This window comes from Pocillopora verrucosa, chromosome 12, assembly GCF_036669915.1.
Source record: "Pocillopora verrucosa isolate sample1 chromosome 12, ASM3666991v2, whole genome shotgun sequence".
Lineage (NCBI taxonomy): Eukaryota > Metazoa > Cnidaria > Anthozoa > Scleractinia > Pocilloporidae > Pocillopora > Pocillopora verrucosa.
Window position 1 is genome coordinate 11,118,637 of NC_089323.1, and position 27,885 is coordinate 11,146,521.

Consider the following 27,885-nt stretch of genomic DNA (forward strand, 5'->3'; position numbering starts at 1 on the left):
TTGATGGATGGCTAAATTTGTGTCTGGGACCTGTGAAAAACTCTTGACTTGGGATTCAGTTTTTCATAAACCACCCCTTCTTTAACATCAGAAAGACAGGTTTCCTGTATCTGCTCGAGAAATCCCCTCGCTTTGAAATAGAATAGATTCAACATAATCTATCTCACCATTGCAGATCCTCTACGTACAGTCCGTTGTCCAGAGTAACCCCGGCAGATTTTGATATTACCATATGTTACTGTTATAGTCCCAATCACAATTTTAAGTAAACCACCGGACAATTTCCTTGTTTAGCCATCGACCCGGCTAAACAAGATGGCGTAGTTTACAGGATTCCCCGTGAATGGGGCAAGGTATACATCAGAGAGACTGGAAGACCTATGCAAGACAGAATTAAGGAGTACGATCGAGACATTCGACTCGCCCGTACCGAGCAAATCACTGATCAGCAAGGATCGAAATACACCAATCAGAGCTGTTGAAAAACAACTAATCACAGCAGAGCATCATGCTTTATAAGATTACGCATGACCAGTCGACCTCATCGCCTGAAGAAGACTAGCAGTATGCAGTCGAAACGTCGCGATCTACATCACACGTGACTACATCGTGAGACAAACGAAAAACTTACCTTTATTGCTATTCACCACGATGAATAACCACAACCTTTTCTACGAACCTAGATTATAGTGTTAGGGTGTAAATGGTTAAAGTATACACCATCAATAACAGTTATTCGTTTTCATGAGGAAAATCAACATGTTAATTGAACTAATCATTTTCCATAAGCGGCAGATGATTTGATAAACGGTTGTGTTCGTTAAAGAGGTCGTTAAGCGAAATCCAAACAAGATACTGTGCTAATCAGGCGAGAGACCCATGTGATAAGGTTTCAAGAGCATCAAGATTTTCCTCTAAGTTAACGACATCCGGACCTACCTTTGAAAAAGACATGCCTGCGGATTCAGTCGTTGCTTTTCAGGAAAAGAAATACTTTGGCTTGAGCAAAAGACGATTGGCTTTAGTTGCGGTACGTTTATCATATTGTGTATTTCAATCGTTAACTCTTGTGGAAATTTGTTCATTATCTTATGAAGCCAACAAAATTTACATAATTATTTCCATTTCTTGCAGAGAGCAACTTTAGTCACTTCGTTAATAATCATTTTCTCGTGGTGTGCGCTCAAAGGAATCTAAAGGTAAGCTCAAAGTTTTTGTGATTTACTTTGCATTTATTTATTAATTTATTTATTCTTTTTTTGGTCTGCGGGTGTTTAAACTCTTGAAGATTGCTACAATGTTGAAATTCCCGCTCCTGGGGCCAAATTCGCGTTCAAATGCCCTACCCAAGTGCCGGATTTGGTGGTCAACTATTTTGATATGACTAACTCAGCAGACCGTGACTTTCTACTCATTGACCAAGCTTTAAAACCTAGACCTTTAGACGTTTTCTTGTGAGCTATTCCATCGCTCGCAAAAATGAGCTCTTTACCTTAAACACCTCCATATTTCAAGAAAATAAACTTGTATTCCACTGGAAAGACTTGACATTTCCGGCTCAAATTCTCCACCCCGCCCAGGCAAGGTTCAAACTCTCCACTACCAAGCACAGACGACAGTCAATTTCCCGTAGGTGCCTGGGTTGGGAGGGGGGGATGTTGAAGCTTCGAGTCGATCAGCGCATAACGCCTGCGTCTCAGCCCTAACGGAACGGTATTTGTTTCGGGATAAAGAACAATGTAGGACTTCCGTTGTTATGACGTAAATTTTTTCTTATCTATGGTCTCTTCTTGTCATCGTTTTAGTCAGAAAATCACTTTCAGGAAGACTGGAGAAATGGTATGACTGGGTTGAATTCAAAAATACGAAATACCGAATGACAAGGTTTCTTTTTTTTTTTTTTTTTTTTTAATCTAGCGTATGGCATGGTTGGACCAGATACTAGCCCATCTGTATGTCAAAAGCGAGAGGATTGGCGTGAAAATTTTGCAGATATCAGCAATTAATTTGGCCGGGATTTGCATGTGTCCTCGAGAATGAATGGCAGAATTGCTACTATTGGAGAAAATAATTACCAATTTCCCGCGCGTCAATTTTAAGGTGAAAAGAGCTCTCGATTCTCAATAACGATCAAAGTGATAGAGAATGGTGTATTCAACCAGCTTCAGATTTTACCTGGCTTGAGGAAGTAGTTATATCTTTACATCTCCCTTAAAACAAAACACGATTGTGAGAGAGAACAAAATGATTATTTGTCTCTTCCTTTCGTGGCATGCGATGTCGTTTATGTACTTTAAGAGAGGACTGAGGAAGCCGTGAAGCTATTAACATTATTATATTTACTATTCATGCACCTATTATCTTGGTAAGAAAAATCTGCCATCCATTCTCAACGTTTAGTCAGTGATCCACAGTTAAAGAAGTATTCAGCAGTCCTATAAGCAGACTGACCTACAGTTACAGTTTGACAGACAGACGGACAGATGAACAGACGGACGGACGTACGGAAGGGCCGACCGATGGACCAACTGGACAAACAGAAGGACGCACAGACAGACGAACAGACAGACAGATGGACATACTATTGGAAATAGAAGTTGATAAGTCATCCGTTACCTGACAAAACGTTATTCAGGAGCTTGTCTAAAAAACCGGCCACTTAGAAAGACAGACGGACAGACATACAGACGAATAAAAACCTATCTATCGAGCCATAAGTAAAAGGGTGAACAGAGAGAAAGCTACATGCTCGGCAATCTTGAGAGAACAGACAAGTCACCTACTTTTAGAGAAATGATTATATATCTGATACTCAAAAACAATAACGATTTGATCGTGAAAGTAAACGGTAACTACGATTTGTTAGTAATTTTCACTTGTCTTACCGACAGCTAACAATGGAGTTGGGCCTAACAAAAGTCTCAGCTTGGAACGGACAAAACCAATTGAACTAAAAAGTAAAGTAAAAGCCTCTTTTGGATCGGTTAGATGACATAATAATACGGAATTTCTCAGAAATGGCGATACGGTTGGATGTACTTCTGAGAACAGCTTCAAGCATTTTGTACTCTTCTTTACTTCGTCGGCGACCCATATACTTTTCAATTGTGCAACCAACTGAAGCGGACATCAATCGGATAATATGCATGCGAAATTGTCCAACACTTTACATCATTACTGCCAAACTGGCACTATTGCATACTTATCTTGATAAGGTATGTTTATGCTAGACGTACTAAACATGAAGTATTCGATCGCAGCAGAAGCTTTACTGTTTACCTTTCAGAAAAATCCCACGATCAAAAAATTCCAAGATCAAGGAGAGAGTTGCCTCGGTGAATTAGCTGAAAGTAATTTATAATGCCCCCGAGATTGACCATAAACATTTTAAGATGGTATACCGAGGTGGATGAAATGCCGGATCGCTACCTTGTGGAGTTAATCAAATCAGTATTCCATGATCAATTATAGAAATGTGACTCAATTGAAAGGAACTTAAAATGCAAGAAAATGAAATGGTCTTCTTCTGCTTGGTCTAATACTTACGCCTAAAATAATTCTTAGTTCTAAGCGGAAAAGCTTACTGAAGTAAAATAATAGATGGAAAGCTTTCACTGACTCGGTTAAACGACACTTACTAGAAATCGCGACACGCTTTAGTGCCTCCTTCTTTACCAAATTAATCAAATTAATTGATCAAAATTAAGGAAATATGCAGCTAAAAGCAGCCAACACTATACATCCTAATTGTCAAACTAGAGAACTTTAAAGCTTATTTCGTTAAAATGCGTTGATTCTCAACACATTAAGCAGACAGAGAAGTATACAACCTATGCTTTTGGCAAACAGTATTCGATCGAGGCACCAACGTGGCTGTTTTAAATCGAAGTACAAATAAAGGAAAGCAGATAGAATGATAGTTTGAATTAATGATGCGATGATCTCTTAATTGTAATTATCCTGTTGTGCCCCAATAAATTAAATGAACAATTTTTTTCCTTATTTCACACTGTTGTCAACGGATGAGTGGTTCTATTAGTCTTCGATCACTAGTTTTGGGAGAAAGCAAATGCGGAGGCGAGGAGACAAATTCGTTCAAGAGACGGTTTGTCTTCAGTTTCTCAACACCGCGTGATTTACCGCGTGATTCACTGCGTGAATTGCATGACAAAATTCCGATGTCCTGACTTTACTCAGCGACTTGTAAGGTAAAAAGCGATAAATAAAAAGATGCGCTTTCTTTGATGAAAAATGCTTTTTTTTGAAATGCATCCATGCATTTTCATTCGTAGACCCATATAACGGCATTACATCGGTCTACATTAAGAGGCCTCCGAGCTCTATTACTTAAAGACGCATAGATACAATTTTTTTTTTTTGCAATTCTGATTAATATTGCCCAGGTTGTTAGCGATTACCTGCATCGTTAATGATAACAGATTTATTTAAAAACTACGAACAGTCCGATACAATCACCCAGTCGAACAACAAGATCGTTCCCGGCCGGTTGTAAGTTTCTTTTAGAGCTAGTGCATATGATTAGTGTAAGTAACAACACGAACACGTTCTAACTACCTTTTTAGTGGACGGGCGGTCGCTGCGAAGTTCAAAACTGCGAAGCTTTTTCACGGAATCTACAGCACAAAGGCTGAAAATTTCAATACAAGCTGACGTATTCTTTAGGAGTGCTTCTGATTCGTTCCTTCGCTGTTTAATCTCAGTTTAACCAATCAAAGTCTGCCCCTGAAAACTCTTGGGAAAATCTTGCTCTAAAGAGGCTCACTTTTATAAACTGGTTGGACTAGCTATTATGGTACAGACGATAGATGTCAGAGCCTATACAGCAGGTACTTGGTGTTATTTTTGCTAACTATTTGAGAGAATTGCTGCAATGGTTCTCAATACGTCACCCCAAAATTACCCAATGCATCTACCACGGTTCTTTTTATGTAATACTGCACGAAAATGGATGCTTTATTTTACTTTTTCTAGCTAGTATGAAAGGTCTTTCATGTTACGAAGTGTCATTTGAAATTGAATAAGTACAATTTGACCATAAGCACATAAACCAGCACTTCTTCGTGTAATCTTTAGCGACAATCTTTCCACAACGTTATCAATATTGGATGGCATCTGACAGGAGCTTTAGGTATGATTTGAACCGATTGGTGATGATTTCATGCGAAGAGTGTTTAACCGCTCCATGATATCCGCTACGAACTGGGGAAACATCCCTTTGCAAAATAATCTTAGTTGATTGCAATTGAAAATTATTTCCTCTACCCCTGGTGGACATAACCTAGGATTTTACTTTTTTTTCGTTAGGAAACTTCTTTTTTTAGTTTAAAGGCTGGCAAGAGAACCGTTGAATCATCGAATGATGCATTGTGAAGCACCGCCATGCTATGGCCGATACGAGTTTGCTTGGCCTGCATTTGACGAAGAGAGATCCGGGAAATCCAGGTTAATTCTCTTTTGTGAAATAATTGAAACTACAAAACTTATATTATGAAAACATTTCCCGCTAAAAGTACATGTTTTTTTCCTTTCAGCCTCTCCGAGAATCAAGTGCTAGTTATGTCAATTTTGATAAACCTATAAGTGGACCCTAAATAAAAATTATTTACATTGAAGAAGAAAGAAAAAAATTCAGGGTATAATTTTATGCTAGGCTTGATTGAAAATAAGGCACTGCAATGCATTACTTTGTCTTTCCTATAGCTCTGTAGATAATTAATCCCTTCAAAATTGTCTATCAGAGCTAACAAACTAAAGAAGAGGCTAATAAAAAGTTAACAAGCAAAAAATAATTTTACCTCTAAGAGGACGAAAAGATTTTGCTCAAACGACGAGCTGTCCACTAGCACGAAATCACCATATTCTTATAATTTTTACCTGGTTTTAAAGATGCTCAACTTTAGACACTGAAATGTGAAATGGAGTTAAGGAATTTTTAAGCGTACAAATAACACCAGTATGTGTCATAAAACAGTCACTCATAATTTTGCAGAAACTTTTAATCAACATTGCATGACATCTCCCCGGGAATTAAAAATTCCTTTGTTAGCTCGTTGCTGAAAACGTCTGTGTTTGGGGTTTATTTAATTGTTCAGTGTCCAAAGTCAATGAACTTGAGAATTTTCTTTCTTTATAAATCATACCCTTCATTGTTTGCATTGAATTATACTTCCTGTTTTAAATACATTTTGTCATTTCCCGTAGGGGCCAGCACATCTTTCATAGGAAGCTAACAAACGTTGGGCTCTCTATTCCATGACATCCATTCTGCCGTGTCTTGCAGCAGAGGGCAGGAAGCTGAAAAAATACCTTTGTGAGCTCATTGCTGAAAACTTCTGTGTGTGGGGTTTATTTAATTGTTCAGTGTCCAAAGTCAAAGAACTTGAGAATTCTCTTTCTTTATAAATCATATCCTCCATTGTTTGCATTAAATTATACTTCCCTTTTTGAGAACATACTGTTATTTCCCATAGGGGCCGGCACCGAAATCTTGGGCATACGTATTTTCAATGATTCAGCGATCGTAAATTATAAGCTTGAGACAGCAGAAGGATGGAGATCCTTTTCAAAGGTAACCCCAAGGAGATTATCTGCGGGAAACCAGATTAATATTTGTATTGTAGTAATCCGGTTGAACCGAGATGGAGCCGAAGTATTTGCTTCATACAGTTTTGGTATTCTAAGTTGGTTATGCAAGAATTTTAAGCATTATAATGAGCATTTTTAAAACCGAAAAAGGAAAGAGGGAAATAATTGAAGAAACAGTAAGTTGTTGGTATTCTAAGTAAGTTTGGCATCGTTGGTCGTTTAAGCATTGTTCATAATCGGAGTACAATTCCTCGTGGGTGACGAAAAGTTTTGCTTCGCATCACACCCGTGACAAAACTTACAACATACTTCGTTGTTTTAAAACATACGTGAGCGTAGATAACTTGCGTATTATTGTTGGGAAAGGAAATTTAGTCATGTTAAAATGTAATTATCATGATTACATGCAAATAAAAGGTTTGAAAACAATGTTAGTATTGTAAGGAATGTGCGGTATTCCGCTGGATAAGACGAGGACGTGGTCAAAGATGCATTGTAAATCAAGGCAGCCCTGAAAATCATGGCCCACAAAGTCGATGTAACCTTTTGAAGTAAAAATTGGAAAGAATTCTTGGGATTTTCTGTCTCTCCTCAGACCCTCTGTATGAGTCTCGGTTATATCGATAGGGGAAAAATTGTAATGAATGGTGTAGACTTTCTCCATTTATTTTGTGGTTCTACTGAGAGGTTCACTGAAACACCACCTGAAATAATTTTCTCGCTTTTATTCAGTTTTCATGGGAAGCTGATGAGCGTTGGGCTCTCTATTCCATGACATCCATTCAGTCCTGTGTTGTATCGGAGAGCAGGAAGTTTGTGAAATAGGGTAGAAGCGAGTTACGGGATGCGGAGGACGGGAGAGGAATAGACAGGAACTGGGAGAGAAACGCTGCAGAATTGGTTGGGGGAAGTGGGAGACTTCCCCCCCCCCCCCCCTGCCTCTCCACCTCATTAATTATTGAGGTCTTAGACATCTTAAATATTTTGTCATCACGCACTTGAGGTTATGTTTCTGAGCATAGACCTGTAAAAGAACAGACATGTGAGAACTTTTACCTGCTATCTTGCGTCACAAATCTCTAACACGGCGTGTCTATTGCTATAATAACTGTTTTGATCTTGAGATAACAGGACTCTAATCCACGCAAACTGCATATCATCTGCAGAAATCATCTAAGGAAATGCAGCAGTTATGTGTTTGCGATAGGAGCGAATCCTCATTTCACCCTCATCCTCAAAATTTTGATCCCTTTATAACACTAGAAAGGATCGCTTAAATTACTGAGTGTGGAGAATAAAATCCAAACACTACTCAGAGCGAGTGAGTCGAAACTCGCGACATTAATCTTACATGGAGACAGTGACTTGTGATTCAGACAGCATATTAGAGCATCTTTTAACCGTAGAGAATGTCTGATTTGGGGTAACGGTGCTGGCATGGTAAACAAATCATGTAAACTGTTAACACGTTCGTGAAAATACTTTATTAAGGCTTTCTTGAGCTTCGTGATTTAATTTTTTACCTTAATTCCAATAAAGTTGTAAGTATTCTGAAGGCTTTAACCTAAGTTGAAAGAGATTCGCTTTGTTCAAGGATTCGACTTTTCTTGCGAGCGAAGAGTCTTCGTGCCGCAGCGTAAAAGAGATATCTTTCCATGGTGAATGTCAATTGACACACAGATAATTCCATAAAGAATGGAACAATTTTCGGAAATTCAAGTATTAAAAATACGAGGAAAAATATGTGCGACTTACATAAGGTTCCAAATGGACCATTTTTACAAGTGCGTTCAATTGAAGACGCATTTGCTCGTATCTGATATAGGAGTTGGTTGTCTTTGACTCTTGTTTTCCTCCTGTAAACCTGAAAATCCACTTTTCCTTCCTTAGATTGTCGAGAGGTTTGACGATTTTTGCTCAGTTGCGAGTTCCTTCTCCAAATTTTTGAAAATTGAGTGCAGCTTTCTCTTTTCCGATTAAATCCATTATCCTTGGGGGCTTGTGCTAACACGCGCGCGAGGACCACGCGTAAGAAGTTGACTCTTGCTTTCATGCAGCTCAAGTTCGCTTCTTACTTGAGCAACGAAGAGAACTTCGATGCTTCTTATCTATGTCTTTTCGCGCGTTGTATAAGTTTTAAGTGAAGTGAGCTAAACAACTTTTTCTTACACAAACCGTGTCCTGATTCATACGTCAACGGTTGAGAGTGTAACGTCATCCACGTAGGTGCGCGTAAAACAAGAATTGATTCAATTTTCTAATTTAATTGGACTTTTTGTTCCTTCTTTTCCCGCACTGAGTTCAGAGTCACTTTATTTGTCATCCAATTGATCTCTTTTTGCGGTTATCCAAAATAGAAGTAGTTCAGTCTAAAATGACGTCAATTTTTGTACGTTTGATACGACATATGGATGAGTGGGAGTCAAAAAGAAAGGCTTCGAGAATACCCTCCTCCCGCCAAGGGAGACCGGGGGTGTCAGTCTCAATAAACACACTCTACCAACCGTATCACATCCGTTCGTCTCCACTTCCGAAAATTTTTAACTCCTTTCTTAATTACACTCATGATCGATACTTTCAAACCCAAGGAATGACAGAAATAAGCATTTTTTAGCGTTGTTGGGTCGATGCTCCAGCGATTTTCAAATCACAGATGGTAGAACATCGTTCTTATGTTATTTTTTTCCTTTATCCCTATTCAAATCATATAAAATCCATTGGATATCAAACTGATCTATTTTGGTCCAAATATGAAAGGAACTAAGTTTAAAATGACGTTGTTCCAGATCTAAGTTTGTAACAACCGCATTTGTGTGGGAGTCGGTGAGTTAAAAAGATTGCTTCTAGAATAGCATTGTTGACAAGAAAAGTCCTTAGACCGTGTCAAATCGGTTTGTAATTACCAGTTTTTCTAAACCAAAACAATGGCAAAAGTAAACAGTTTTAGCGTGTTTAAAACTGCTCATCGCTGAAAATCCTCCACATTTGCCTATATTATTGAGTAAGGTTCAGTTTTCACTTTCCATTTTTCTCTTTCAAGGCATAAAGCACCTTCATTAAGCATTCAAATTGGCCTATTGATCTAAACACAAATTAATTAAATTGACGATAAGACATTACTTTTGTTCCGAATCGAAACAATAGAATTACCATAACTTGAGAACTTGAATGTTTCTGGTCATGGTGGCTACACGCCCTCAGTAAGCATTAATAGACTAACCCCTCTCTTTTAATGATATAAACAATCCTTTCTCCGTGATCTACTACAAAATATCATGATACTGATTTTTCAAGTTCCACAGACAGCTGATTGAATATATTAATTTGACCCCTCGCTAGGCCGTGGAATGCGTCACTCGGTCTGTAAGAAGTCTGGGCAACCCACATAGTCACGTGATCCGAAAAGGGGTTTTTCTGGGTGTAGGTTTATTGGTGAAGCTCACTTCTCCCTTGCGCTAATCTCGAGAGGTTCAAAGCTTTAGTTGGATAGTCGGGTCGAGGGAATTTCGAGGTACGTACATACTGCACGACTAATGCAGTACCTTTTCTTATTTCTCTTTTCTGAACTTCAGCCTTAAAGATTAGTACTAGTTTAATTTTGGTGAGCTGAACCTGCAGGAAAAAAGGGGAATTTTGGAATTGCAGGAAAAGCCTAAACCATCCCCATCCCTGACACGTCATACATTTAATTCAGTGATTGAAAAACCATCTGTTAATTAATCCTGGCTGTTTAAATGACTAATTTTGATTTTCTCTTTGTCAAAAGGGAAATAAAGACCGAAGAAAAAACCCACTGTGGAGTAAGCCACGATTTTCTTGGTTTTTCGAGATTTTCGCCGCCGTGAAAGAGGTACGTAAGAAGTTTATCTTTGATTGTCGCCATTTCTCCTGTTATGCAACCTGTTTGAAGTTTTCCTCATTCGATTTCAAAGCATTGCGCTAGTGTTAGGCATCCAAATTACACTCTGGACAATCTCTCATTTTGAAAAAATTCTTTTTAATTTTTCCATTGAAAGACGAGGGGAGACTATGGTTAAACAGACAATGTCTAGATCACTGATCGTTTGGGCGTTGTTGCTGTTATTGCATAACGCGAGCTCGATTCAAGAAGGTAGGCTTCCTTTCACAGTTTAGAGCAATTTTAAAGTAATTATGGATGACATTGGTTTTGCTTCTTTTGCTTTGTGATTTACCAAGATTTATTTCATACTTAAAGCAGTCGCCATTTGGTCACTCTCGTTTTCCGACTTCAGCTAGTTTGCGTATCTTTTCTATGAATTCTCTCTTGATCCCCTGAGTTAGTTCCTTTCTTGTGATTCGTGGCTGCAGCTTTTTGGGTTTGGTGTTATGACATTTGTTCGAAATACGCCCTATTTATCGTGTTTTTAAGATGTAAATGTAATATTTTAATTTTCTCTTGGCTTTAAGTACTTTTGAATCACAGCTCGCAACTGATATTGCTAACATTTTCAGGTGAGGCAAAGGATATCAGCCATCAACTCACCCGCCCTGAACGAGTAGACGGTAGACGGGAGACGGGAGAAACAAGACCTCTCAACTTCGGAAAAGGTTGTTTTCGTTCAATTTCACGTTATTTTTTTTGGTTCTTTACTCGTACTTTGGATGCACTTTTGACTGCGATGCAAGTAATCCATTCAGCGCACTATTTAACAAACAATATTATGCATTGACATAACAATAACATTGGACAACTGATCTTTATAAAGACATTTTGATGAATAATAATTTCGTGTTACGTTGTTGTAGGGAGGTCACGTGGATGATGCCTCTTATCGATTGACTGCTTTTGACAAGGACTGGACCCTAGATGTTAAACGAAACAAGTATGTTTGTTGACAAACCTATGTTACGTTTTTTCACTGAATCAGACTCTTGAAATAAATAAGTAAGAAGGAGACGAATAGTAATTGATTTTGTTATTCTATTTTCATGCTATTAACAAGATCTATGGTTACAAGATCGTTGAAATTTACTTGCCTATTCGTGTATTTGTTCGCTAGTTGTTATTTTCTTTTGTCCTTCATTTCATTTCTTATGTCATCGTTTGGCTCGCTCATTTCATCATTTTACATAATATTATACCTATTTATTTCTTTGTTTTCTCTTTTCATTCACTTACAGTCTCATTATGTTCTTAGGTGTGGATCTGATTCATGTATATTAATATATCAACATGTCTCATTATTTTGCTTCTCCTTTAGAGAACTAATTCCTTCATCATTCGCCGTTCGCACGTTCGAAAATGATGGAACAGAGGTCATACAAGAGGTAGGTATAAGTTATAGAACATATTAGAAAACACAAGGTTGATCATACAGTCGTAAACGTTTGCTTTCATGTGCAAATCGCGTCAGAGGCTTTTTTGGACGAAAGCTTTTTCTACAAATAAAAATACAAAATACATTCCTCATAATAACACCAAGTAGTTGGGTTCTGCATCTCTGTCTCTTTTGCTGGTTGAACATCTGAAAATATCGATGCTTAGCATCGCTCTGATTCAGAAGGTAGCTAACAGCAATTTATGGTATAAATGCCAATGCAATCTCTCTCTCTGCCAGTTGATTAAATATCGATAACATCAAACTCTATCTACATTAGCAAATGTGTTAAACTTTTGGTGGTGATCCGTCAATTTAAAGGTGAGTATTAAGCTTTATATAAAAGACATTAGCATGATTGAAAAAAATACGAATTTCAGATAAGAGGGTGGGGTGGGAGAGGATGGAAGGCCATCCAACATTATGTTCATCGTATGCATTTCTCTCTCAGGATGATAACGATCATTGTCACTATCAAGGCATCATACGAGGAATGAAAGATTCCCGCGTTGTTCTGAATACCTGTAATGGGTTGAGGTGAGGTTTTATTGCTGATTTACTGTTTAACGCATTTCAAGCATGACATCTTCACTAGATAAGTTAGATGCTATGTACGTTTTAGAAATGTGAAGACAAAAAGCTCGTAATAGCAAACAGGATACTAGTCCATGGAGTTTATACTTTATAAGAAGCGTGGAGAAAAGGCATGACTTGTTATCTTGATTTGTTTCATTTACTGCAAGCAGCCTGAGAGTAAAGAAACAAGGAATTGACAATGTTATATTGTGTCGGTTGCTAATGCATACACCATGGAGCTTTTCAGTCGCGTGTTTTAAAACCATCGTCAAAGCAACTAAAACAGCTGATAAATGTCAACATCACTTTAAGCCAACGAGAACGCAAAGTAGAAATAAGTACACTGTTTGAGGCGTCGAAAAACGTGAGTGAGTAACTCACTTTCAATCACACATCGTTGAAAGGAAAACCCAATGAAATGCTGAATTGCTTCCGTATTAATTGAAAATTTCTTGATATGGAAATGAGAAATATCAATGTTGTTTTTTCAGAGGAATGATAGGTGATGGCCATGAAACGTTTTATATTATACCTGAGACTGGACACGAGGCAAGTTTAACTAAAATAAAAATCGTAACATCAGTAGAATGTAGATAAAGTGTACAAGAATTTTCATCACTTCACCTTCCTAAACACAACATTATGAAAATTCTCATTGTTTGTATTGTTTTTGGCCAATGCTGATTGCTATTTTCACGCTAGATCTCTGTAGTAACTTAAGTTTTTATTCAAGTGAATCGTGTCGCTCAAATTGTGCTTCCTTTTTACCTCGTTTTCTTTAAAATCGTTATTATATCAAATTTCAGGGAAATGGAATTCACAGAGTCAGTAGAGCCGAAGAAGACGAGTCCCAAGATATCTTCCATAAGTGTGGTAAATCATTTCATCACAAAAACATAACATTCAATCCGTGCGCTTTTTTTTTTGCTTCAAAACTTCTTTAAAAAGGTTTCATATGTTGTTGTTTGCTATTTGAAGAAGTTTACTGCCTCAGAAAAATTCCCAACAGATGCTGTACTTATTTGTGATGTCATGTTTATAGCGGTTGATACGTTTGATACTCAACATTTTTTCTTTCTTCAGGAAACGACGACATTCAAGCAGACTCACATTCCTTAAACGAAACTTTTGGGCCAATTGCGAAGGTAGGTGGTCACTATTTAGACAACGAGATATATAAATAAATAAACAAACAAATTATTAAATGGCGAAATAGGTAAAACGCAAGTTTGTATGACATCTTAGGTGAGAAAATAAAGTAAGCTTCTAGTCATGAAATTGAGAATATACCAGGGTTGTCAAAATCAATGACAAGTGTTGAAGAGTTAAATTTTCAGTTCGGGATCAGAAATGGAAGCTCAAGTTTGGCAGATCGTTATGATCAAGGTATTATGAACAGCGAAATGGCAAAAGACGTGAGGCGATATAGAAAAAAAAAGACGAAAGAGAAAAAACACACGTAGATTAGCGTATAATTAAGTAATACTTTCTCAATCTTACACTCTCTGACCTCAATGACCAACCCTACTTTGATTAGCTAAAAATAAGAAAAAATACCGAAACTTTTTTATAGTTAATAACTATAATTATATATCTTTAGAACTGAAATTGATAAACTAATAAACTTTTCTTTAAGTAAAGCAAAAATTAAAAACAAATTTTCATCACTACTCTAAACAACCGTGTTTGATTATCTTGGTTTAGATCCAGGAGAGACGTAAGATATCAGGTCATATTGATGAGTTCTACAAGAAATATCTGACGACTGATGAGACGCGATACACCGAAATTTTCATTTGTGTTGACAATGAAATGGTAAGTACTGTTTATCACAACAGATCAATGCTTTGCTTCTTAGGCTGATTATCAGATCAACTGCTCTTACCCTCACCTTTACCTTCAATTTTACCTAGATTTAGTTATGAAGCCAAAATCCCTCACTCACCCAATCAATACAGTCTAATCTTAGACAATTAAATTTGTAGATTAAAACTTGGATCAACCGCGTAATCCCTGCCTACCCTACTGGGTTTCTGTCTCTCCTTAAAGGCGCGTTATTTTCTTCTGTTCCTATATCTGGGAAATAAGGCAAAGGAGGAAATTTTGTTCTTCAGTTACACCTCAAAATCTTTCGATGACCAGGTTGACGTTATTTGTTTATTTGTTTGTTTGTTTTTTCAAGGGTTATTAGAGTTCGCGAACTCAAAAATGTTCTGATAATTGAACTAAAACTTGAATTTCCCCACAATGATCATGTTATCTGCTTTCAACAGTACCAGAAATATAACAGGGATAAAAATGTCATCAAAGATCGAGTCATAACATTAGTAAACACTGTTGATGCGGTAAGTTATCTTTGGAGCTTTACCCTAGCTTTCCTTCTTTGAAGCCATTTCTTTAATCATCTTTTATCAGATTTATTTATTGTATTGTATGGTGTAAGGAGAAGTTTTGCCTTGGTCACTCTTAAAAGACATGGTGCATCAGAATGTAATGGTGACTCTGAATGCCCTGTGTCAGAATTTCAAAATTTTCCAGGATGGGATCATGATTTTTAAATCATTCAACCAGTTGAGATGGATTGTGCAATTTGTGAAGTTGAACTGCATTTGAAGTAGTTTGACCATTTAAACTTCTTCAACCATTTCAGATAGATTATAAATTTGTGAAGTTAAACTGTCCTCGCTTGCGGGTGATCAAGGTTCAGGATGAAGTCGTACCATAGTCCTATTTATATTTCGTGCCAGTTTTCTTATCTGTTATATCTCCGGGGGGGGGGGGGGGGTAGGGGGGGCTGGGTACCTCCTGAAGCCCTCTCCCAGATCCACCCTGTCTTTGTATAGATTAACCCTTTCAATCCCAGAGATGACCAAAAACGAATCTGTCCCTACATTACCAATGCATTTTTCAAGCAAGAAAGAATAATTTCCACTATTGTTTGATCTGACTTGATTTTGTTATCGATAAGTACACAGTCATAACGCAATTCTTCTTATTTCCCTAATGGTGCTGAACATATCAAAAGTTAATAAAGGATGAATTAATTATATACCAACTAAATATCTTTTGATTTTTTGTCTCTTGTAAAGATCTATCAGCGAATCAACATCAGGATAGTTCTGAAATACTTGGAAATCTGGACAAACAGAGATCCTTTCGGGCGTGTGCGAAATGCAGGGAGTGAATTACGCAATTTCAGGGCCTATCGAAATAAACATTTGGTGAAAAGGTTCCCTCATGACAACGCTCTTTTACTAAGGTAAAATTTTTCATCATAACGAAAGTTTTTTTTTCACACTTCCCAACTCAAAAACGTCTTCAGATTAGAGGGGAAACCTTTTAAAAGAGTAAAATCCTCTGAAAACCACCAGGAATCTCAAAAGATCGATGGGGGTGGTTTGAGTTACAACACATGATCTAGAACATAGTGTCCTTCACCTCAAAAAAATATTCTTCTCAGTTAACCCTCTATCATCCAATGTCGCTTGATTGCCAAGAAGAACGAAAACTTCCGTGTCTTGCAGCTGTGTGGTAGATCATTAATTTGTTTTGAAACTTATCGGAGATCAATGAAATACTACGCATATACTATACTACCCTACGGGGCTCAGAAAAAAAGCCGAGCAACGCGCAAAATATCCGTGGGTATTGAACAAGGAATAGTTATCGCGGAAAATGGTAAACAGTAGACAACAAAAAGTTCGCTTTTTGTCGTTGGCCGGTCTCGTGAACTATACCTCAGTCGTCGAGGAAAATAAGTTTTCCAGGTTTATCTCGCTTCAATTTTTTTTTTCAGTCACAAAAGTTGGCCCCCGAATATTGCTGGTCTAGCATGGGTCAATTCGATGTGTGGTGGAAATTCAAACTCTATCAACGCCGTAAGTTATGCGAAGAAATATGAATTGCATTGTTTTTGCCTCACTATGTCCTGAAATCCTTTAGAATACTATCGCCAATCTCAACGCCAATCTCGATCAAACAGAGGCAAAAGAATTATTAGTTGTGATTTGATCCCCGCCGTTTTCCCGCGCTTCAGACAAATTGCTTTTTTGACTTTGCTTTCCCTTTGGTCCCCTGTGATCTTTCCCTTTTTCTGATTGGCTGTAGTAATTACGATATGTTTGGATTTACAGCACTCAAACGAAATACTTCCTAAAGTGGCGCCGGCCTTGGCTTTTTCTAAGCTTAAATTACGCTGGTAGGGGGCATGCTCAAACGTAGTATAAAGAGATTTCTTACTCATCCTAGAATTTAAAGATCGACATATGGTTAATGGTAAATATTTTTTTCGTAGTGGTCTTATAGCAGTAGTGTTGGTCCTTATGTAATTGTTGCTCATGAGTTGGGTCACAACTTTGCGTTCAATCACGATACTGGTAAGAATTGTGAAACTTTTGAAATCAAATTCATTTTTTCTCGATTATCTTGACAAAAGAGAGCTTTTCTAATCGCAAATAGCGGTAGAATGATCTTCGCTTAGAGTTGCGTATGAAAATAGTTATGAAAACATGAAAATTCACACGATACCTACAGGGTCTAATGTCAGATGAGGAGGCAGCAATACAACTTTTAGATTTTAACCTAAATTTGTTAGTGTTTTACACAAATCTAATCAAACCCTTAAGTATTGATACAGATTCTCGCAATACCCAAAAAGAAATTTTGACTCAGTAGTGTTCGATTTTTTAAAAAACGATTTTACAGTTCTTAGCTACTAATTTTGTTAAATTGTTCACCTTACCAGTTATTATTGTTATTTTTTTCTAATTTACACAACCTTTCGTCAAAATGCAGGGACCTGCAAGTGCTTAACTTCACGAGGCTGTTTCATGGGAAGTACCAGGTAGGTCATTCTCTGAAACATCTGGCAATGAGATACACTTAAATTACTTGGTGTGACCGATTGGTTAAGATGCTAAACTTGAAATCTGGTGGTCCCAGGTTCAATTCCTCTACCCCACCATTTCCTGGATTTGTTCTCGGTCGCCACGAGTTCAACTCCTCAGCTGCGCTGTGTAAATAACCAACTGGTCTGCCCCCTGCCAGTTGGGATTTTCAAGCACTTTATGTTTACTCCAGTCATAATAAAGTACTATTGGATGGCGATAGAAATAGCGCTCTATATAAAGATTGTGTTATTATTATAACTTAGTTTCACCTTAATAATACCGTCAATTTTTATTGCGATTTGTTTTATTGTCATAGTATTCAATGTCAATGAAGGTAAACCACTCTTTCTTTCTTCCACGGAGTGCTTATGTTGAGTTATTAGACAAAACATCATACAGAAATTCAGTCAATAAAATACAATTGAATACAAATAAAATCTTACAAAAAAATTGGACGAAAGCAGAGGAGCAATTAAAGTGAAAGACGAAATCCATCGTAGTTGTTTGTTTTTCTTGAGTAGGTGATGTGTACATATCTGCTACATTTACAATCATTTATTGAAATTTCCCCAATATTGATTTCAGGTCTCGACTTCCAGGATTTTCGGATTGCAGCCTTAAATCGCTTCAAAAGGTCAATGATGCATGCTTGTACAACGTACCAACTTACAAGGTAACCATAAGAAACCAGAGAAAGGGGAGGGGGGGGGGGATATTTTGGATGATAATTAATACTAAGATTATCGACCTTTTAAGGAGTTCCTTCATTAAAAGGGTCACCTTTGAAGAACTTTTTAAAACGGCTCTGTAACCTAACAAAGTAAACCAGGTAACTTCCTGGAATAGTGATGCAAACTTTATTCAGGAACAGCCCTAAAAATTTCGACAAAATAAAGGTATCCCCTATGTAACGAAGTCCTTTCATACAAGGAACTCATTTTCCAATCAAAATTTGGTTAGCCTTACGATGATACTTAAGGGCTTAAATGTAAAAAATTTGGATGTAACCGTCACAAACATGGGTATGGCAAATTATATGTCAGAAAATATGTTATTTGAAATTCTCATTTTTGCTAACTGATTCGGTTTCGATTGTGGTTAAAATATGCACTTCAGTAGCTAGAAGAACATATTGAGGCTGTTGGTTCGTTTGATTTTCCTTTAGGCCTACAACAGTTATTGTGGAAATGGCATACGCGAGAAAGGAGAGGAGTGCGACTGCGGTACCCCTGAGGTTTGTAAAGTTGCATGAATGGCAAATAATATAGTCGACCATAAGGGGATTTCTCATTAATATTTTAATAGATTTTCAAGTGGAAAGGTAATGATAAGAGAGAAAAACATCAACCAGGGGAAATTGCTTGATTTAGTATCAAATTCTCTGGGATAATATCATGAAAATGTATGGCAGTCACTGCAGAGAATTGTTTTTTGGATCGTGTGAATGAAAAGGTTAAAATGAGAGTTGCATCAACTTTTAGCGAACCGGAACTTTCGTTGTTGGGAAATAACTACTCTCAGAGAGAAAAAAAGGACTAGCTCGCGTGAAACTCAGTGACTCATAATCGAGCAACATTTAAAACAAGAGGTTGGCCAGGAGAGTTTTTTCTAAATGTTGATAGATAATGGTTTCATATTAAGATGCTATATCTCATCACCCTAGCAACCGATACCCCAGTTGTATACTTCACAACGAAATTTCATAAAAATGATGAATTCTTTAGTAGAAATGGTAATGATCTGAGAAATATTCCTTTTTAGAGAGTTCAGGTTCAAAGATTTTGTTCTGAAAGCATTTGCGATAAATTGCTTTGTGTTTATTTAAATTGCTTTAGCTTGGGATTTATTGTGATTTCTTTGCAAAGGCTAATGTCATCGTAGGGACATATTGACCTTGTAACTCCCATGGGCGATCAAGAAGAATTTATCCTTACAATATCAAGCAGACAAGTGATGAGAATAAGGAAAAATATTAACTAGGCGATTTTTAGTTGATCAAATATCAAATTCTAACACCACAAGAAGTATATGACAGACAGTAAGGAGAATTACAAATGAGATCTTGGGAGTTAAAGGGTTAAATTGTCTAACACTTACAATAGCTGACTACTTTCACGACGTGACAACGTTCATTCTTCGGACACGATCAGGAATGATGAAAACGGTTTTTAATCTCCTCAGATGTGCCAGGCCAAAGATCCTTGCTGTGTACCTCACAACTGCGTCCTTAAAAAGGAATCACAGTGCAGTGACTTACATCACTCATGCTGCAAGAACTGCCAGGTAACAAAATAATCAATAATCCCTTCAATATTACGGACTCATGAAACTGAGAAGCGTTGACTGTTGGATGAAATTTAAAGAAGGGTTATAGACATTGAACTGACAACAGCTGCTGTGAAAAAGTGTCCTTTTAAGTAGAATATTGGTCTGGATTTTATATTCATCTTTTTCTGGTATTCCCTCAATTGCAGCTCACGTGCAAGGGCTTTTTTTTACTTGATTATCATCCACAGGTCAAAACATTATCTACTTCTTTTGATTATGAATGAAAATACGATAGCACGGGCGCACCTGTACGGTTAGACAGCAAACGTACTTTATATTTTTAGGGTATTAATAAGAAACTACACCATAGGAAGAAATACTGTTTTTTCAATTGCCTAAAAGATCAATTTTCTCGCTATAAATGCGTGGTATAGGATCCAAAATAATTGTAACAAATAAATCAAAGTGTTTCATCCTTGAATCTTACGGTTCTTTGTGCTTTACGCGATCTAACGGCGTATTCTGACTCTCGTTTAGTTTAAGAAACGAGGAACGTTATGTCGTGGAGTCCAAACTGATTGTGATGTTCCAGAATATTGCACTGGTTCCTCAAGAGACGTAAGCAAATAGAGAATTTGACTCAGAAATTATTGTGTCATAAAAACCACCAAGTAGTAGCTATCAAATGTGAGTTTGTAAAAATATGTTATTTTTATTGTTATTATATGTTATTTGGTTATATACAAAATAAAACAAACACACGGCGCCAGAAATTGTCAGCATGTTAGCTGCAAAATTCATGTGCATAACTTTATCAATTCACCTGCCGAGGTTACCACCAGCCGTGTGTGTGAACCTTTAAATCATAATACCTGTACAATAGCGTAGGAGTCAGTGTATCACTCATGTCTAACATAGCTTGGGTTTTAATATCGATAAAAGAATTGTTACTTTAGATTACTTCAAGAGCAAATCCCAATGTTGTTTAATTGCCAAGCTTAAGAAGCTTCACAGTTGATCACTCTCACTCTTTCAGTGTCCTGAGGATGCTTACATCATTAATGGATATCCATGCAGCCAGGCGAAAACCGTACGTTTCTCATGATCAGAGAGATAGCATGTTACATAGTGCAAAACGTTTTTCACTTTTACAGAAGTGCCACTAAGTTCTGCCTTTAAATATTATTAATTTACCAGTAATGCGTATAACTAGGTGACCAGCACTCATTTCAAACGAAGAATACTACCATCTACTCGTCACCTACCTTTAATTTTGCTTTAATCTCGTCGGTCTTCGATGTGATTCCTTTCCTCTGCAATTTTTCTTCTCGTTTGCTTATTTCCACGAGAATGGTTTGGACAAAAACCAAGTAATTCATGGCATGAAAAAAACAGATTTACCTTTACTTCTCTTTGCTGTTTTTCTTTTAAATCCGTGTACATCTAACTCGCTTGACTAAAAGCCGGTGAGCACCGCTGAGTCTGTATACTTTGGGTTGTGAAGATAAATTTTGCCACCTACGAGTTACATTTTAATTCCTTTGCGGAAAGTCCTTGTGTTAATCATTGATTTTTTTTCTCTGAAATTATTTGAAGGTTATACATGGAAACACTAACTTCTATGGTGTAGTCGCAAGGGACTTGAACCCTATGGTCAACGCTCGATATCTTCGTATCAATCCTCAATACTGGCATGGCTGGCCTTGTCTAAGAACCGACTTCATGGGATGTTCTGCGGGTGAAGGTAATGATATGCTACAATTCTACTCAACGTTGTTGAGTATATACCAGACACTTGTGGTCATTGTGCCATGACGTGTTCTGTAAACCATGAAGATCAACAGTGCAATGTCCTCTGAGTTGAAATAGGAAGACTAAAGATAGCGCAAACATGGGTCCGGAAGCCAAATAACCATTCTATTCTAACGTGTTTCTTTACGCTCGTTTTTACAGCAAATCCAACTGCCCCTACACCGTTGAAGTCATACAACCTTGACTTTTGTCTGACTCCATCAAGCAAGAGTTGTTCCCCACGTGACAACGACCCCATCATATTTGTAACCGGTAGCAGGTGCTCAGAGAGACATTTTCAATTCATTTTCAAAGACGGATTGTTACGCCACGCCTGCAGTGGGAAATTGGTCTGTCCCGAAAATGGCGGGACTCATAATGGTGCAAAGATTGTTGTCAGCAGGACTTGTAAAGTTGCAGACTCGAAATTAGTACGAACCGTAGGTAAGTCCGAAGAAATGCATATTACCTTTTAAAATTTTCACCGCTTACCAACCTGAAGGAATTTCAATTAATTGCATTCTTTTTTTTTTCTGATGGCTAGTTGTTTTGTTTGTCTGTGCACTTGATAGGGCGATCTTTAAAGCACGTTAAATCTGGCAGATGTATTCATACTTCTGGAGCCTGGCCAGGAAACGGGAGACAGATGGTACTGTGGTCTGGATGCGATGTGCAAAGGCTACAACTGTGGTTCGGGAAACAAGGTAAACTTTCTTGCCACATACCACATCTTTTAAGTATAAGTTGCAGGAAAAGCGGTGGTCACGTGGTTAACGCGACGGTTTATATAGAAAAGGTCATCTTTCAAACTCTGGGTGGGCCCTCTTTTGCTGTGTGGGAGAGACACTCGCCCCTTTTGGCGCCTTATATCCTATCCATAGCATCCAATTTTTTCAAGTTAAGAAAAGAAAATTGGCATATACTTTCCTTTCAACACAGTACATGGTAATAAATCGTATACTTATAGATTGTGTGGAGCCACTTGGAATGCAGAACGGTGAAATCAAAGACCGTCAGATTACTGCTTCCTCAGTGAGAGGTCAAGAATTCGCTTATTATGCAAGGCTCAAAGGAAAAAACTACTGGTGTGCCGAAGCCAAAAGCAAAACTGAATATCTACAAGTTGACCTGGGAAAGGTACGTTTTGATAGTAGATAAGAATAGTCAGATAGTTTGAGAACAATGCGAAAACAGAATATAAGGAAAGATATTGAGAAGTTTACTCAGCACAAGCGCCTAAGTAAATTAAGTTATTACCCTTTACAATATCGTAAGGAAACTCATGATTTAGTTCTTGTTTAAAAGTTTTGAGGATATATATATATAATTTAGTTTATTTTGGACTTTGTATCGTTTCGTTCTTGCAACAAGCCTTTGAGAAATGTTGATTATCGAACACTTGTTGTCCCTTTTCATCGAAAAGAAACTTCTAAGAAATCATTTTTCATTCGAGTTTGTCGCTCTAGGAATGAACTACCTTTTAACATTAGCAATAGTCTGACACTGTCAGTTTTTTTTTACGATAAGTTCAGCGCTAACTTTTTATCGCAATAATCTTTTTTTTGTTATGCGTTTAAAGTATTTTTTTGTAGTAGAATTTTCATTTTTTAACGAGGTAAATAATAAACTATAAGAATCTTTGATACTCTAAGGCGGCTTTTACAATGGAATCTTGCATTCTGTTCTAAGCTGTCCTCAAATTCATTAGACTGACTTGTGCGTTGCAATGTAGTTTGGAATTTGTACTAAAGATTAAAGAATCTCTATTACCCGATTTATATCAAGAGGTCATACAATATTCAAAAACAGCCAACTGTAATCGATTGTCAAATCTCAGAGGTGAAAGCTTTACATACAGTGTTGATTCAGTGGTAACGGATTATAAATTGAATTCATTATGTTTGACGCACCATCATTTCAGAGTCATCTCCTACGAAGCCACCTCCTGCCCTCAGAGCTACCTTAATATAACTGATCATCCTTAAACATTTTTATCTTAATTGTTACATTAATACATGGTCTTTTCTATATTACCTTTTCGTCCTTTTAAAATTTTAGGTTAAAACTGTCAGTAAAATCTTGATGCAAGGACGTGGAAGCTGGTACTACTGGGTGACCGGCTTCTTCTTACACTACAGTTCTGATGGCCAGCGGTGGAAAACGTACTCTGCGAGTGGTGACGAAAAACAGTCCGATGTAAGCTAAGGATATTGTAATCATTCACAGTCAGTTGTTTACCTACTTCTGAAAACCACTCTCATTTTCTTTCCTATCTCAGTCCTTCTGTTATCTTGGAAAGTGCAGCGAAACTCTTGACACTCAGTGTAAGGACTTATGGGGAGCTAGTAAGTAAATATGCCCATTTTTTTCTCCTTGTATGTAACCTAGCGTTTTGATACAAACACTGTTTGCCTTTACTTCAATTTATCAAATATTATTTAAGTATTTGTATGTTATCTACAATCTATTTTAGTTGCCAATTCAATGTTTTTTTTCCTAAACAAAGGTGTCTTTCTTCAAGGTACATGAATTATTTCAAACATGATGTTTTTTAGTTAAATACTTAAATAGACGACACTACGAGTACACCCGACAGGAGCTGGACCTAAAACCCTCAAATGAGAAAATTTGGATACTCAAAGCCTTTCGGTTCAATTATAGTTAATTGGCGTCTTTCTGCGCTCCGACGAAGGGCTAACGCTCGAAACGTCAGCTTTTGAACTCTATACCTGTGGCCAATTTACAGTATCAACTCGGTTGATAAAACAAAATTAACTTGTTTTACTCCTAACGACGCAGCACCTCTGTTCCTCCAAAAACTTACCCCCTTAACTCATTTGATACTAACTCGACCTATTACAGCCGCCAAAAACGCTGACCAGGGATGCTATGACAAGCTGAACACTGAGGTTAGAGGATATGGTACATGTGATCCAAACACCAAAAAGAGATGTGCTGCAAGGTACATGACATTCTTTTTAGTGAGCGTAGTACCATTCCTAAGAAAATTAATCAACTCATCAAGTGTACTTTACAAACTACAAGAAGAGCGCTCGATAAACAGCCAAAAGAAGATGACACAACTCTTTGTTTTAAATATATAAGCATCTTAAGCTTTTATTAAAAAAGCGATTTCGTTTCATGAGCAAAAAAGAAAAGTGATAAGAAAATGTCTGATTTAACCATTAACAAGAGTCTTTAAACTCGACCTATGTAAGATTTCATTAAAGTCCTTTTAACTAGTAAATCGAGTTTCTTACGTTCTGCGTAAGGAGGTGTATCAAGTTCTTAGCTTGGCATCAACTAATTAATATATTTTCTCTAAGGGATGTTTTGTGCGGCCAGCTGCAATGTGAAGCGGACGAAAGCAGAAAAAAACCTGTTGTTGATTATGGACGGGCCAGAGACAAAAAAATAATTTTGCCTTCCGGGAAAAAATGCAAGTTAGTATTACTTTCTTTTTGTTCCCCTGAGAAAAAGGGGTCAACATATAAAATGCCTATCGTAAACTAGATAATAAGGTTTCAAAACGCGAGACTCGTGGTTTTTTACTTTGTCTTTGCGATTTGACTCTTAGGAATTTCTTTGTTTGAGTAAATCCATATTTAAACTTCCATTAGATGCCTTCTGTTCAATTCCCTTACCTATCTTTGGAAACGAAACCATTAAAACTAACAATTGGAAAAAAAACTGTTTTATCACTTTTGGATCATATTTTCAACAAATACAAAAACACGTAGTCAAACGCGGTTTTACTTCTTACAGCGCTGTAGAACTGAAAAGTGGTGACAGTATTGGACTGGGAATGGTAAGAGAAGGAACGAAATGTGGACGCAATAAGGTACGATACCATTGCCCTCTTTTTAATACCCTTTCCGGATTCGTCCCGTCATGCAGGCTATTAATTTTATATCCAAACACAATCTCAAACACTTGTAACGTTTCCTGTTTCATAAATACAAAGCCGTTTTGGAAAAAAACCGACCCCTTTCATACACCATGATCCACGTTACATCTCACATTAGGAAACATTTTTCTGTACAATCAATTCATCGTAAGAATAGTATGGAAGAACATCAACCATTAGGTCACAAGAGTTAGTAGAGTTCCATGTTAAAAAAATTTCTATGAACATGGAGAATATAATTTTAGAAAAATAAGTTCTGGGTTAATACTTAGTGAAGAGTGCTTTCGGTGTTCTTCTAAGAACAAATGTGAGTCTGTTATCTCATGTCCATCCAACCTCCGCACGATTCCACCTCTCCACAATACGCTGTCTGTCTATATAAATACACTGTGAACCCTCTTTCCGGGTTAACATGTTTACCTTGGTCTGAAAGTTTACTCCTGTCTATGTCTGTTTAAGATGTGTATCAATAACAAGTGCCAGTCACTAAGTTCTCTCAATCTGGTTGGCAAGTGTCCAGTGGTCGGCAACAAAGAGTGTGCGGGAAGAGGGGTAAGTAATTCTTAATGTTGAGTTCGTGAGAAGCATAAGAAAAGGAGCTAATATTTCCAGGTTTTGCCGGGAAATTCTACGCAGTTAATGTTTTACACCATCGTCCAAGCGAAATCAATTTTTCCCACTTAACTGTCTGTAATTTGAAAGGAATGAACAGCTTTCAGAAGAATACAATAATCATATGGATTCTCAACGAACTGATATTTGTTATTGACTCAGCATTATTCGCAGAAATTTTTCTGCCTCTGACTTGGAAACTCTTTTAATAGAAGCTTGCGTAGTTAAGCTATTGCCATAAAATATTCAGATGTCTTTTTGGGAAGTGAATGCGATTGAATGGAAAGCAGTGCAATGTGAATTCGAATGTATAAGTGTAACTTGAATCAAGAAATTTCACTGAAGTCATAAAGAATTTTCTAACTAAAATTTTCATCATTACAAAATGTTTCTAGGTCTGCACTAATAAAAAGGTTTGCCATTGCCAAGGAGGATTTAATCCCAAAAACGGTTGTAAGTCAGGTGAGAGCCGAGCGTTTTTTCTCTGATGTTCAGATTTTCTTTTTCTCAATGAGAGATATCTGCTAATATCTCTTGCACTTCGAACATCCTTGTGCAGAACTGACTTTACGTGACGGGGCCTGGGGTGAGTGGTCCCCTGGTTTTATTTATATGACCCAGATCTCAGATAGGGTGTAAAGCAGATGGATGAAAAGCAATTTGACATTTTAAATCATATCAATATACAAATGAACGAGCGAAACTATAGAGAAAGACACGACGCTTCCAAACATAACTGTCATCAAGCGTCGGCATCTCCAAAATCCGACCGAACGGCCAGTAAAAAGGCCAGTTTTCACCTATTATAGAGTCGTGATTCTTATGTATAGGAATCTTTGAATTCAATTTATTATCATTTGCGTGCGGCCACTAAAATTTGGTAGACTGTCTATGTGCGAAAAACATAGTGATAGATGCCAATAGGTCCAGAAACTGTAAGTCAAACCGATAAAGCCAAGATTTTCCTGAAAAAAGTTTATGATTTGCTGTATTTGGCAAAATAATAAACAAACCCAGTCTGATTATTCAGAGGACTACCCTTAAACTGAATTCCTTATAAAATTAAAGCTGTGAGGTAATGGCAATAAGAATGGCAAGTAGTGAGCATTGAATGCTCATTGCAAAAAGTCTGCCTATTACGTGTCTAAGAACTGCCGTAAGAATTGCAATTTTTGTTATGGTATTATAACCACTCAATGAAAACTATAAAACCGATTAACCAAAAGTTGAAACGTTCTGATAATGTTTTATTGCTGTAATATTTGATTGTAATATGATAACTATGACCTGACGAGTCTAACTAACATCACTAGAATAGTAAAACAGACATTAAAAAGAACTACTAATGAGATCTTGGAAGAGAAAATATATATGTGGAACTATTTTTTCCCTTGGTAACAGGTGAAGAGAATCCCGAACACTCAGGAGGAGGAGGAGAATCTGGAGATGATGAAGACGATATGAGCGAGGAAGACGATGAGATGGAAGAAGAATATGAAGACGACGAAAAAGTTGAAAAACGAGAGAAAGATTACGAAGAAGACCAAGATATGTTCTTTGGTGATAAGTAAACATTTCTGCTCTATCATCACTTTAACTGGTGAGAATCAACGTTGTAACTCTTCTCGTTGGCAATTCTAATTCAAGAAACTAGTCAACTGAAGTTTTAGAAACAGACTTTAGTCTTTTTTATTCAATAGTATGTTAGAATTTATTGTTGTATCGTGTAATCATGTCTTTTTTAATTATGATGTAATCTGCTCCGCTTCAGTGGCCAAGGCTGTAGTGCAAAGCTTTAAACATATTTGGGGTTATATCTTTACTAGTATTCAGGGCTATATCTTGACTGTAATCTTGGTGTGGAAATTTTTGTGCAAGGAGCTAATCAACTGATGTT

The 27,885-nt window shown here is 37.2% G+C and overlaps 1 protein-coding gene across 1 annotated transcript; it reads left to right on the forward strand.

Moving 5' to 3' along the window:
* The first annotated feature begins 3,017 nt into the window (after positions 1-3,017).
* LOC131781343 (uncharacterized) lies at positions 3,018-27,559 on the forward strand. Its single transcript, XM_066158865.1, has 32 exons — positions 3,018-3,215; positions 10,373-10,456; positions 11,128-11,175; positions 11,374-11,450; positions 11,829-11,895; positions 12,397-12,482; positions 13,013-13,070; positions 13,328-13,394; positions 13,605-13,666; positions 14,226-14,336; positions 14,795-14,866; positions 15,611-15,780; positions 16,318-16,399; positions 16,816-16,897; positions 17,316-17,364; positions 17,996-18,083; positions 18,576-18,653; positions 19,601-19,693; positions 20,216-20,296; positions 20,715-20,768; positions 21,275-21,422; positions 21,632-21,913; positions 22,042-22,173; positions 22,437-22,606; positions 23,528-23,665; positions 23,748-23,814; positions 24,332-24,431; positions 24,796-24,912; positions 25,235-25,310; positions 25,836-25,928; positions 26,384-26,450; positions 27,390-27,559. Exons 1-32 carry the CDS (start codon positions 3,018-3,020, stop codon positions 27,557-27,559), a joined length of 3,267 nt encoding a protein of 1,088 aa, XP_066014962.1.
* The last annotated feature ends 326 nt before the right edge of the window (positions 27,560-27,885 follow it).